The 14,685-nt window shown below is 38.4% G+C and overlaps 1 protein-coding gene across 1 annotated transcript in view; it reads right to left on the bottom strand.

The window, feature by feature from the left end:
• Positions 1 to 495: 495 nt before the first annotated feature.
• prpf6 (PRP6 pre-mRNA processing factor 6 homolog (S. cerevisiae)) overlaps positions 496 to 14,685 on the bottom strand; it is a 38,115-nt gene continuing 23,925 nt past the window's right edge. Inside the window, exons 14-21 of the mRNA XM_027144642.2 lie at positions 10,693 to 10,831; positions 8,739 to 8,858; positions 3,539 to 3,715; positions 2,687 to 2,820; positions 2,493 to 2,584; positions 1,638 to 1,752; positions 1,313 to 1,439; positions 496 to 1,094 (exon numbers count right to left, since the gene is read on the bottom strand). Coding sequence (XP_027000443.1) covers positions 942 to 1,094; positions 1,313 to 1,439; positions 1,638 to 1,752; positions 2,493 to 2,584; positions 2,687 to 2,820; positions 3,539 to 3,715; positions 8,739 to 8,858; positions 10,693 to 10,831 — 1,057 coding nt within the window. The 3' untranslated portion in view covers positions 496 to 941. The remainder of the gene's footprint in view (positions 1,095 to 1,312; positions 1,440 to 1,637; positions 1,753 to 2,492; positions 2,585 to 2,686; positions 2,821 to 3,538; positions 3,716 to 8,738; positions 8,859 to 10,692; positions 10,832 to 14,685) is intronic.

Raw genomic sequence — 14,685 nt, 5'->3', positions numbered from 1 at the left:
ACACCAGGCACCGAAGCATTTGGGCCCTCATTACCAGACAGTGCAACAGTTTCTGTCCAAAAGAATCAATCAATCAGACTCAACAATTGAACTGAACTGTACTGAGCACAACACACACTATATATACACCCTTATTCAACTATTTGTACTACACCTTCTCTATAACCTCATACCCTTATTTTTTACACTGGCACTTGTAAATAAGCTATCTATGCACTTCTGGTTAGATGCTAACTGCATTTCAATGGTTCTGTACATGTACCTTGCACAATGACAATAAAGTCAATGACATTAAAAATCTAATCTAACACACACATTCAGCTGTGTAGACTCCACTGATCTGCACCAAATACACAAACTACCATTATACATCCATGTCTACAGCACCATCCATATCAAACATGCTGTTTTGCACACTGTTTTTGCTATCTTTGCACATGCTGTCTTACATATTTAAGTTTCAATAATGAATAACCCACAAAAATCATGTACATCGTCATTTACATGAACATCGTCATTTACTTTATTTTGATTATAGTGAACATATAAGCAATTTAATGGACAATTTGCACATTGCAAATATACTGTAAAACATTGTACTCTGACAAATATAGACTTGCAATATCCAGCAAGTCTATATTTGTCAGAGTACAGTGATGAGTACAAAGATGACAAAGTAAATTTACTGGATTCACAAAAAACAAACAAACAAAAAAACCTTCAACCCTACCACAACCCTAAACTAGATGGAGTGGATACTTGCATATCTAAATACCAAAATCTTATTTTCCAGTTATTGCTAATGCTTATTTCCACTGTTGCTTAAGTGTCTGCACTTACATAGAATCAGTAAGCCTGGATCAGCCTAGCATCGAAAACAAACATTCAAAAGTATTATTAAAATACTAATTGCAAGAGATACAAGTACAAGTTAATAAATTTTAAAAGGTGTTCTTTATCTTGGCAGCCACAAGACACATGATCTCTCCAATCTTTTTCTGCCAGTTGAGAATGTGTTTGGATTCAGTACACCACAACTCTCCATGCCGGGGTTCAGCATTCTCACAGCGTTTCTTGACCTCTTCCTGCTGCTCCTGTTAGGAGGTGGCAAAACAGCAAAGATGCTTTAGGAAATCTGAATGAAGCTTTGATCTACTAGCTCCATCCTAGCGATAATATAAATTCTGTGTTACCAAACATACACTGAAGTGTACAATTCTGAGCACACAAAATAAATATATGCTATAAATGCAAAATAATGAGGGGTTTCAGTAAGATTACAGACATGGACTGAGGTCTACATTAGACTTACCTCTGTACCATGTTGTAGCTCAAATTTGTAGAAAAATGACCAGGCATCACCAAGGTCTGGCTCAATCTTCACTGTTCGCAGGAACCATTCTCTGGCTTTGGTTATCTTTCTCTCACTCCAGAATAACCTATGGATCACAAGCCATGTAAACCTCTATAAAAATCAACCATAAAATGAAGCATAACCAAAATGTGTTATTATCTGGAAAATTAGCAGCACCATTTGCACCTGAAAATTCATAAGGCAAGTGTTTCTTTTCGGTGCAATCATTACAATGCAGTGTTAGAATTTTTGGTATTTAGGCAGCCATGATATAGAGACTTACTTTGCAACAGCCAGTAAAACATGGGGGTCATGCTCGCATTTCTTCAGGGCATCAACACTCTTGGTCTTTCTCTGTGGTCTAGCCTCTAAGAACACAGCCTCTGCCCAAAGGATTCCTGTTAGTGTAGGCAAAAATAATTTTTGAGTGCTTTCAGCTATGCAGCATTTAGACAGTTTGAATCAAACCCTGTTGCATTTTCCCCTTACATTCAGATTACATTCAGGCAAGAGAGAACACAGGACTGGGTACAAACCAAAACAAATAGCCTGAGCCTATCTATGCAAGGTTCACCCAACCTGATACCAATCAACATCTAGTACAATCTAATTAAAACGAGAAAAGTCAACCAGACATGCTATGTATTCTGTGTGGCAGGAAGCATTTTTCTAAAAATGTAAAATGTTAAACTGTCTCTTTTGGCATTTTACTGATATTTGGAACAATGAAAAGAAATTGATGCATATATGAAATGTTACTAGCTACTTATAAAATTAGTGACTTTTGTTTTATCTTCTCTTTGCACAGCTGATTTGTTATTTCTCTGTAAAAGAGCTCTTATGTATGTGCTTAGGGGATTAATGGAAAAAATATTAAAGATTTTTTTTTTAAATGTAGACCATATTTAAAATACATAGACAACCATTCTAACCATGTCCAATCACTTGAATCAGTAAAGCAGCCCACTGTACTGCACCCATACTCTACAATATGCAGTGTAAAATTAAAACAAACAGCAGATAATCAAGAACTATAAATTTTGTTCTGACTCGGAAGGTGCGAATGCATCATTAGTAAATATATCAGTCACAGAATGTGAAAAAAGATTTCAGCAATAGATGAATAGTCACTGCCAACCTGAGTTGGGACACTCTTGTAAAGCTTTAGCCATGAGTGTATTGGCAATGTTTTTTAGGCCTGCTCTGTACTCCAGCCGAACTGATTCTAACCTAGGACATGGAAACGGAGATTAAAGGTTACACAGTACTTACAATCAATTTTACTTACATTTTAAGCAAAGATTAGTGTAGATCTAAGAAAAAAATGCTTACCATAGCTCTGGGGTCTGTGGGTTCTTGAGCCGTGATTTCTCCAAGATAGCACGAGCACGAGTGAGCTGGCCCACTCCCTCCTCCAGCCGTGACAGCAGTAACCACAGGGGCATAGAGTGGGGACACTTCTTTAGCTGACCAACAAATACACAGGAAAAGGTGCCTGTTTTAGTGTATTTTTAGTGCCCTACCTTGTCTTATATTAAGCCTCTTCTTCTCTTCCTAAAATATGAACATATCTGCCAAAAAACACTAAACTATTAAAGATTGAAAACAGTTATTGATTATATTACCCTGATGTATAATCTGTCCCTGGACATGCATGGATAAATATAGTTCAAAAAAGGAATAGATTTCCTGAGAAGTGTAACATTTACTAGATCTCTGATATCAAAACTGACCTTTTGGTAGATTTATGAGATAGACCTTTATGAGAGGTTCTTATATTTCAAACACTAGTTGTTATAGAGTTTTGCTCAGTCCTAGCCTAGAACAAAAGTGTGTGATATGACGATATGTTTATTTATTCATTTGCGGTCACAGTTGATACTACTTCACACATATTACATAAATTTCTGTGTAGATCCGAGGCACAAATAGGGGACACACTGCAGCCATCTTGTGTTGGCCTTTGCTCTGCCCTACATGAGCAGTGGTTCCAAAACATGTGATGTCTCAGACGAAGAACCTGTTAGCCCTTATTCCTGAATAGTAGTGATCATACCATGTTGATAGATCACAACTAGAAACACTATATAAAATGACAATTTTATTATAATGACTATTATAAAAAAAATAGACTTTGGCAATATTATTGCTAAAATTGCCAATGTCCCTGATTCCAATATTTACCCCCTGGTTGTAGGCTTCTCTGGCTTTGTCCATGTTTTCAGACTGCTCCTCAATCTGGCCTTTCATCATCCAGAGTTTGGGGAAATCCTCATAGTGCTTCAATGCCTCAGAGCACAGTTCTTGGGCTACGACAATATTCCCCAGTACCCACTCCAACTTCACAGACTTCATAAAGACCTGCACAAAGAGATGGAGCAAGCTCTATTATAACACACCCTCATATAGTTATGGCACATACACACAAATCTGCACATACCTTTTGTGCCCAACTATGCATATAAGGATTCTTAGCAGGTCTTGTATTTAAATAGTATGCATAGACACAATGGATTAGTGCTGCAACGACGCGTTGACATCATCGATTACGTTGACTATGAAAATACGTCGACATGCGTGAAATGCGTCGATGCGTCACACTGTTTACATTCATCTCGCGTAACGGCGGCTTCTGCTTCTGGGAATGGAGAAAGTTCCAGTCTATCACAAAAAGCTAGACCACGATTATCAAAAGTATGGGAATACTTTAAACAGAGGCCAAATAAAATGGCAGCACCTCAGAAGAAAACATCCTGGCTCTCTCCGACCTCAAAAGGACGAACCATCTTTGTAAGTATTTATTATTACAATTAGTTTTGGGAGTAATTGTTGCGTTCTTACCTGCTGTGTTTTGGTCAAGAATTGGCGTGTGTGAAGGTGTGAATTGGGGGCAGGGCTTACCTATTTAAATTGAAGGTTCTCCGCTACAGACGCTAGTTTGTTAGTAGCTCTCTCCCTCTCTCTCTAACATTAGTGTCTAGTACTGTTTTGATATATACTACCATACCTTAATTCTCACTCTTGTTTGACCACAAATATGTGCCTTAAACCCATCTCTGTACTCAAGGCCTACTCTCGCAGACGCTCTCATCCACAAAGCAGAGGTCACAATCCCAGTAACCTCATCTACCCTCCTCTGTTGTGTAAGTCTCAAACAGTAGTGGTAGGTGGGCTCTGGAATTGTCAGTCTGCGGTAAAGAAAGCTGATTTTATCTCTGCTTTAACTTCCCATTACTCCTTTGATTTTCTTGCTCTAACAGAAACCTGGATATCCCCACAGAACACTGCTACACCAGCTGCTTTATCCTCTGCCTATGCTTTCTCTCACTCACCACGTGAAACAGGCAGGGGTGGTGGTACAGGTTTATTGTTGTCAAAGAAATGGTGCTTTACACCTCTACTCTTCTCTAATTTAACCATCTCTTCTTTTGAATTTCATGCCATTTCAGTTACCTCTCCTATCAACCTTGTTATCATTGTTGTCTACCGCCCTCCTGGTCCCCTAGGAGACTTCCTGGAAGAAATGGACTCACTGCTTAGTGCTTTCCCTTCCGATAGCTCCCCCCTGACAGTGCTTGGTGACTTCAACCTCCCCTCTGACAAGCTACATTCTTCTTCCCTCCTGTCTCTTCTCGACTCTTTCTCCCTCACACTCAACAGCTACATCCCCACACACAAAGGAGGCAATGTCCTGGACCTGGTTTTCACCCGTCCTTCTCCAGCTACAGATGTGACTGCTACCCCACTCCACGTCTCTGATCATCACCTGGTATCCTTCACCATCACTCTACCTATCTTACCTAAAACTACCTCTCACCCCCTCGCTCTTACTCGCCGCAACCTTCACTCTGTCTCGCCTTCATCTGTAGCTTCTGGCACTCTTTCTTCCCTTCCTGATGCTGTCTTTTTCCTCACTACCCTTAGACTCAGCCACAGATACTTTCCTCTCATCTCTTTCCTCAACTATGGACTTCCTCTGCCCCATGTTCACTAAACCCAAGAAAACGTCTTGTTCTGCTCCTTGGCTTTCAGATGTGCTGCGCAACAATCGAAGAGAGCTAAGATCATCAGAGAGAAAATGGAAGAAATCACAACTTGATGCAGATCTTGATTTTTACAGAACACTTCTTGTCAAGTTCTCCTCAGATGTGACTTCTGCCAAGACTTCCTTCTACAAGGAAAAGCTTGAAGCTTCCTCACATGACCCTCGGAAATTTCACATAATCATCTCTTCTCTGCTCAACCCCCCGGCTCCACCTTCTTCATCCTCCCTGACTGCAGAAGACTTTGCTTCTTTCTACCAGGAGAAGATTGAGGAAATCTGCCGGACCTTCACTTCAGCCCCGACTGCACTTACATCTCAGAGTATGGATTCCCCTACACCTTTGTTGTCACATTTTTCAACTGTGGCAGCAGAAGAGATTTTACAACTCATCCAGTCCTGCAATCCTACCACCTGCCCATTGGATCCACTCCCTACCACTATGCTCCAGACCATCTCACAAGACCTCTTGCCCTTCATTTCCACTATCGTCAATAGATCCATAGCATCTGGTCAGGTACCAACTACTTTCAAGAGAGCAAGGGTTATTCCCATCCTAAAGAAACCTGCTCTGGATCCATCAGACATAAGTAACTACAGACCGGTATCACTTCTCTCATTTCTTTCAAAAATTCTTGAACGCATTGTCTATAATCAACTGTCTGTCTATCTCTCACAGAACAACCTCCAAGATCCCAAACAGTCTGGCTTTAAAGCAGCTCACTCTACAGAGACAGCCCTTTTGGATGTCTCTGAGAAGCTACATACTGCCAAACTATCATCCGTCCTTATCCTCCTTGACCTTTCAGCAGCGTTTGATATGGTCAACCACAAGACTCTCTTATCCTCCCTCAAGAGTCTTGGGATTTGCGGATCAGCTTGGGAATGGTTTGCCTCCTACCTGGAAGGACGCTCATATCAAGTAACATGGAGGGGAGTGACATCTGCTCCACACAGATTCTCCACTGGCGTCCCACAGGGCTCAGTACTTGGTCCTCTTCTTTTCTCCTTGTATACTCACTCTCTTGGTGAAGTTATTTCATCACATGGGTTCTCTTACTGCTATGCTGATGATACACAACTTATCTTCTCTTTCCCACCCTCAGATGCCACAGCTTCTGACCGGATCTCAGCATGTCTGGCAGAAATTTCATCATGGATGACTGCTCATCAGTTAAAGCTCAATCCTAGCAAAACTGAACTGCTGTTCATCCCAGGTGATTCATCCCCAGGTCACGATTTTGCTATATCCTTGCACAACGATCTGATCTCCCCTTCAGCCACAGCTCGCAACCTTGGGGTAACCATGGACAATCAACTGTCCTTTTCCTCTCATGTTGCAAATGTGACTCGCTCATGTCGGTTTCTTCTCTACAACATTAGAAGGATTCGGCCATTTTTGTCCACACAGACTGCCCAGGTACTTGTTCAGTCTCTTGTCATTTCTAGACGGGATTACTGCAATGCACTGCTGGCAGGTCTACCTATGAACGCAATCCGTCCTCTGCAAATGATCCAAAATGCAGCTGCCCGGCTTGTTTTCAACCTGCCAAAGTTCTCGCATACCACCCCGCTGCTGCGATCCCTCCACTGGCTTCCGGTAGCTGCACGCATCCGGTTCAAAACACTGATGCTGGCCTACAAAGCCAAAAATGGACCAGCTCCCTCTCACCTCAAAGCCCTCATCATTCCTCGCACTGCACCCCGTAACCTCCGATCTACCAGCACTGCTCGACTGGTTCCACCATCTCTCAGGGTAAGAGGCAAGCATACTACAAGACTCTTCTCTGTACTGGCACCAAGGTGGTGGAATGAACTTCCCCTAGAGGTCCGGACAGCTGAGTCACTGGCTATTTTCAAGCGGCGGTTGAAGACCTACTTATTCAGGAAGCACTTCAACTAGCACTTCTTTCCTTATCCTTTGCATTTAAAAAAAAACCTTTGACACTTTTTCCATTGTAACTTTGAACAAATGTTTTAAACTGATGGTATCTTAAGTATGTAACCTAGTGAACCAGCATTAATGTATTCAGTGTTAGAGATTTAAACACTTATGTACGTCGCTCTGGATAAGGGCGTCTGCCAAATGCTGTAAATGTAAATGTAAATTAAATAATATATGGTAGGTAATAATGGTAATGCTAATCGCTAACGGTATAAACTGTAAACATATACCGTATAACTTTACCGACGATAAAGCAAACTTTAACTTTTAATTTATGAACTGGTTGTTGGAAGTTGTTTATGCACACATACTGTAGACTTAAAATTAACTACTAGATTTATATTAACAGTTCGCTGTAATCTAGTAGTGTACGTGAACATATAGATAAATAGGCTACTAGTGCATTTTTGTTTACTTTTGGCACAAGCCAATAAAATATAATCATAAGTACGTGATTAATAACAAATTATCTCATTAGTTATGAGTTTAAAATGCTTTCTGTATTTCATAATAAAATGACATTCACTACGCTTTCTGAATACAATTAATATTGTAAAGTAATCATATTAAACATTGTAATTAATCACATTCGGTTCATTTAAAAATATGCAGATTTACTACCCTCTTTGAAATACAGAACAGTTTATATATTGTTAGCATTCATAGATTTAATGTTTAATTTGGTTCCTAATGGTAATTATTGTTTTTTTCCCCTCAGGAACAGGCAAAGCTGTGTACAAGATTTCTTTCATAAAAAGGATGTCACTGTTTGCACGCCCCAAATGGCCGATCATGCATTTTTGCAGTGTTGAGCAGTGCTTTTGTTGAATTTATATGGCATTATTCATGCCTGATGCTAAAGTGTTGTTTACATTTTCTTTTTGGCACTTTATTTTTGTATACTGTAAAAACTTCAACCACGTTGAAGTATTTTTTGGAAAAAACAATGTAATAAAAGTTGAAATAGTATATTAGAAGTTGTATTTATCTTTTTTTTTTTAAAGTTATCCAAAGCATTAGCTAGTTAATCAAAAAAGAACACTAGATTAAGGAAAAAAAATAAAAAGAAATAATAATAATCGTCAGAGTAGTCGACTAATCGGAAAAATAATCGCTAGATTAGTTGACAGAAAAAATAATCGTTAGTTGCAGGTCTACAATGGATACATGTATTCTTCCACACTATCAGTAGACACTTTATCTTGTCTGATATTTTGCTTTACAGTAACCATTTAGCCTGATCCAGAAGCACCAGCAAGGAACAATGTGCGTGCACACAAACACACATGCTTTTTGAAGAATGAAGCGAAAAGTATGAGCAAATACCATGAGGAGGAGGCCTTCAACACAAATTCGCTGGACATAGATAAAATTGAAGTTTGTTCTTTGTCACTCACCCTGGCAGTGGGAGCACTGCTACGTGCTTTTGCAAGAAGCCTTCGGGCTCTCTCATATTCATTATTCTCTGACTCCAGCTTCACAGCAGCCAGCCAAATCTCTTCACTGTTGGGGTTGGCCTGGAAAAAGACATGGGATTATGTCCATAGCTAGTAAAATGTAGACATAAGGAAATAAAGAACTCATCCAAGAAAATAAAGAGAGAGAAACCCATCACAAAACAATTACTCTGAAAGTCTGAAATAGTCTCCACTATTGCTACATTGAAACACAAATCCTTCTGTGGTATGTTCCTGCTGTTATTTATAAAAAGGTGAAAAAACTGGATAGGATAATCATATTTTATCATATCAATATCATATCATTATCATATCAATATCAAATATTGTTATTTATAAAAAGGTGAAAAAACTGGATAGGATAATCATACATGCTTATTCCAAATAACATGCATTCCAGCATACACGCATATTCCAAATAACAAATTTCTACCTGAAAGCTATGTATATAAAAATGAATGAATGGATGATGAATGAATGAATGAATGAATGAATGAATAAATAAATAAATAAATAGAATCAAGAATATAAATGTCTCAAAAAAATGAAGGGAACACAAAAATCTCACACACTGGAACTCAATGAATGAATAAATCAAGTTGAAAATCTTTACTTACATACATTTTATAATTTGTTTGAAACACAATTATGTGACAACAGTGAATGGAAACCAAATCATTAACCCACTGGTTTCAAAATCACACTGAAAACCAAAGATAATAAATGAATAAATAAAACCCACAACCACAAATTAATGTGCCATAATGCCAAAAGAAAAGAAAACCTCTCACCAAAACACCATCCATATGATAATGCATGAAAGCAGCATCATGCTTTGGGGCATTTTTTTTTCAGCTGAAACTGGGGCTTTACTGAGTGGAGGAATACTGAACAGCTCAAAATATAAATTGATTTCTGCTAAAACACTTGAAGAGGAATTTCACAATCCAGCATTACAATGGCCTGATGCACACCTCCAAATCAACAAAAAAAATGGATCAGCTGTTATGGGGAGGGCTAGGTACAAAGTTCAAGTGGCAGTTGAAGTGGAAGTTATCTGATTGGATAAAAAGGTGGAAAGGGAGCCTGATCACAAGCCCAGAACACACAAGGGAGAATGCCACTAACCAAGCAATAAGCTCTAAAATAATAATACTAATAAATTATTATTATTATTATTATTATAATAAGGATTATAATGATGATTGTAAATTATGACAGTGACAATGGTGAACGTTTATTGCTCTAAAAAAGGCTCGCTGAACTGGCACTGATTTGGAATTAGAGGATTGGCACTGATTTGGAATTATCAGAGCAATTACCACTCTGATACAGTTTACCATACTGAACTATTGCACAGACTATGTTACATGATGTTACATCAGCCAGATTCCAGAGCCATTCCAATCAAAAATATGTGGGATGAGCTGAAGAGGACTGTGCACAGGAAGTGCCAAGCCAATATGAGTTATTGCAATTAAAAAGGGCAAAATAGTCAAGATATGCCAAACTGAATGAAACTTGATCAAAAAGACTGAATGCATTGATAAAATTTAAATGTACTTCAAATAATTTAGTTTGTACTTCCAAAAGATGATTGAAATTGATTTCTACTTGAATTTACAGGTTGGAATTTCACAATAAATGTGAGATATAAAAAAAAGGTTCTGGCATTATTTATCTTGGTTTAATTCTTTACAATGTAAGTACTTGCCATTTTACAGGGGTTGTGCAGAATAAATCTTTTTTTCATTTTTAATATTGAGATGCGGTGTCACAATATGGTCATTATGCCCTAATAAGTTATAATGTTTTGTAGTTTTCTTTAGAAATAGACTAATGTATGGTATAGTTAATAATGTAAGAATGAAAAATATGGTGGGTTTGATTTCACCTGGAAGGCCAATGCAAGAATGCTTCTGGCAGCAGGGACGTCTCCAGCTAGCCACTTGGACTTGGCCCCCATCAGCCACAATACTTCTGCTTTGGGACAGTGAGCAACTGCCCTCTGCAGAAGAGCCTCCAGAGACTCTCTAAAAGAGCAACAGAGACAAAAATAAATAAAATAGTCACACTAAGCACAGCAAAGATCTTTCAAGGTTGGCAAAACATACACTCAATTTTGGAATTCAATTATTTAAAAATTGTAAACAAACAGCACTTTTAACCATAGACATAATCACAAAGCAGCTTTACATATCACAGCTGGACGGGAAAAAAATGACTAATGCACCTGAAATGTCACGAGGAATAAAAGTTTGGAGAAATTTGGAGTCATTCCTTGTGGAAGATGTGGAAGACTCCACTTTTGAAAGTTACTAAGCACTGCACACCAGGAACACACCCAAAAGTTCTGGGCCCATATTCATGAAAATTAGTGCAAAACGTTGCTCCTAGTGATGAAATTTTAGGAAATTCTTAGAAATAAGGGCGTTACCCCTTAAAATTACAGAGAAGATTATAGTAAAGATTAAAAGGTATTCACAAAGCATCTTAATCCTTAAAAGAGCTCTTAAAATCAACAAGTGTTATGAGTAGGAAGGAGGACATATTAGAGGCTTGAGTTTATTTAGCAGAAGAGAAAATGTCCAAAATTGTGTTTCTTTCACAATTAATGCATAACATGCAAGTCTGTTATGTTGTCATTAACGAACTGTCATCTTTCATGGCTTTTGATGGTCTTCATGACATGATCATTAGGTACCAATTGACCTGCCACAGGTGTCCGTAATTGGGAATTGGTCATCAATTAAGGCTCTGAAAACTTCATTTGATGTCAAAAAGCATTGAAAATTGGTGAGATTGCAGGATTCTGACCTCAATACAGCCCCCTTGGGATGCTGCAAGTAGGCATGACTCAGTGGGAAGGTCTCAAAGTGTCATTTCCAGAGCCTGGAAAAGTTTCAGACGGTCTGGTGGTGTGAGTAGAAGGCATGGTGGAGGCAGACAAAACACCAAATCAAGACAGACACTTGACCAAGCATGCCCGCAGAAATTGATTTATGTCTGCATTCAGCCTTCAAAATGACCTCCAGGAGGCAAGGGTGCAAGTGTCTAGCAGACTGTGAAGATATGACTTCATGAAGTTTGTTTGAGAGCCAGAAGGCCAGCTGTGAGGGTGCCTCTTCCCAGATGGCACATCTGCAGTGGGCCACAGAACACCACAAGTTGACACTGAATGAGTGGGGTACACTACTCTTCTCAGATAAGTCCCAGTTCTGTGCTAAATTTATAGACAGGCGTAGGAGGGTGTTGTGTCGCCCTGGGGAGAGAAATTTGCCACAAAATGTTATACTGCATGACAGTTTTAGCAGATCATCGGTCATGGTTTGGAGAGGCATCTCCATTGGTGGAAGGACCAAGCTCATCATCATTGAAAATGGCAGCCTGACAGGCCAACCAGTTCATTGTGACTTCAGATGAATCACAGAAGTACTGTACAACCAAACAGTTTTTGGTGCACTCTTGTCTTCATGAATGTGTGGCAAGTCACTTAATAACATTGTGACAAACAAACATTTTTGAGAACCAACAAAAGTGATGAGGCATAACATTCCATTGATGCCATTGATTAATATCAGACTTACATGTTATATATGAATTTTGAACAATACCTGTTTTTGTCTAGAGCAACTCTAATTATTTTGATCCACATCAAAATGTTGACTACTGTGTCTAGACCCGAAATGCCTTAGAGGCAGAAATTACATATTCGGTGCTATGACATTTCTGAGGAGAGGTGATGATGTTTACATTTACATTGCATTTCGCAATCAGACACAAACATAATCCCTATATGATATATCCTCAAATATCAGAACATAGGACAACGGTTTATAGTCTTGGAAATGAGAAAGTCTTCACTTTCTCATTTTTTCTTTTTTTTATTGGACAACCAGTCACAGCGTTCAAAAGAATGTCATACCTAGCAGCAAGGTCCGCCCGCCTCCTCTCTAAGATATGTTTTTGTATTTTAAGTTGCTTTGAGAATAGCAATTTAAGATCATTCTTAAAAATATATATATATATATATATAAATATAAATAAAGTAAGGGATGTACCGATACTCTTGTGGTATGACAATTTAAACAATATATGCTGCAATTATTAAATTCAATTATTTTCTGAAGAAAAGGCAATATTTTAAAGTGAATCTTAAATTAGAACTCTTGAAACACAATGCAAAATGTATTAAACAGTAAACCTTGCACCCAAATGAGCGACATTAACGTGCTGAGGTAAATGGAAAGGGTGCCTGCTAAACCTGCCTGTCTGTCACAGGTGGTTGTGCAACATATTACCCATAAAATTTATTATATTTATTTTCATTAATGCAATTTAATATATAAGTGGATTTTTCATACAAGTTTAAGCAATAGTCTATGATGTTTGCTGTTCATTAATCAACCACCACGGGCATGGCCGTCGGAAGTAAATAAAAAGTGGGCGTGTCCTGTCCCACACACATATAATGGTTCCGACGCCCATGGATTTCAGGAAGCAGCAGCGTGGTCAATGCTGTAGGTAAAACGTGGAATGGAGTTTAATCTATTAGGGAATTCCTCAAGCAGAATGGATTCAACTGGCGGCACTCTGAAAAGCAATAATTAAAAAAAAAAAAAAAAAAAAAAAAAAAGACATATGCGCTGAATAGAGACGGTAAAAGTGGGTGGGTCCAATATTATTGGTCTTAAAAAGTGGGTGGGTCCTGTGCCACCCACATATAATGGTTCCGACGCCCATGACCACGGGTATCGAATTTGGATGGGTCATGCACTACCGATACCTGATCCACACAAAATGCTTGGATCGGTGCTGATACCGATCCAAAATAACGGATCGGTATATCCCTCATATATATTTGTGAATACATGCCCTGCTGTTTTGTAGATGCTCTGAGCCAGTCATTGAGACCTCACCATTTGACACTTGCTCAGATCTATACTTTTTCCTGCTTCCAACACTTCAACTTGTTACCTAATATATCCCAAACCCTTGACAGATGCCATTATGTGAAGATAGTCAAATGGTATTCATTCACATCACATGCCATGTTCATAAAACAGAACTGAAATATTGGATGGATGTTTAGTATAGGCATATTGGAAATAGAGGCCCTGGGAACAGTTCAAGATGGTCTTTATGACAATTGAAGCACTTCTCAGAAAGCAATTAAAACTGGTGGCAACAACAAGATAAATAAAGTAAATAAATAATTACAAAAAAATTGAGAAGAATAAGAAAAAAAAATAATTTAGACTGCTTTACTGAATACAAGCTCAATATTCAGCTTGTAGACCTACTGTAGCAGTGCTCCATCAGAAACCTTTCAAACCCTAAGCACTAATGTTAGAATAATTCAAGTGCCCTAGAGTGGTTGGCATAAACATTGATACTTCTGTTGTCAAATTCTTCATCTGCAAATCCAAAGCATCAGATTTATGGCTGTATCTGATCATTATATCTGCTCATTATGAGGTATACATTTGATAGGACTTATGTCCATTTTATCCCACAAGATTTATAATATCTCTGTTGGGCTATACCTGAAAAAAAAATCATTCTACACGTATTAAACTTTTTACAGTAATTCTGTACTGTAAAAAAACTAAACTAAATCTATACACAGTTATATATCTCATCAAAACCAGATGAAATAGCCACAGTATCCAAATTAACTCAATGCCTTAGAGAGATAAAAGACTGGATGAGCTGCAATTTTCTGTTGTTAAACTCTGCTAAGACAGAAATACTACTTATAGGTCCAAAAACCAGTGCACAGAAACTCTCACAACTTAACTTCCATTTAGAGGGATGTACTGTTACTTGTAGCTCGACAGTGAAAGACCTGGGTGTTATATTAGACAGCAACTTGTCTTTTAAAAAT

This window comes from Tachysurus fulvidraco, chromosome 23, assembly GCF_022655615.1.
Source record: "Tachysurus fulvidraco isolate hzauxx_2018 chromosome 23, HZAU_PFXX_2.0, whole genome shotgun sequence".
Classification (NCBI taxonomy): domain Eukaryota; kingdom Metazoa; phylum Chordata; class Actinopteri; order Siluriformes; family Bagridae; genus Tachysurus; species Tachysurus fulvidraco.
This window is presented reverse-complemented; position numbering and strand designations above follow the sequence as displayed.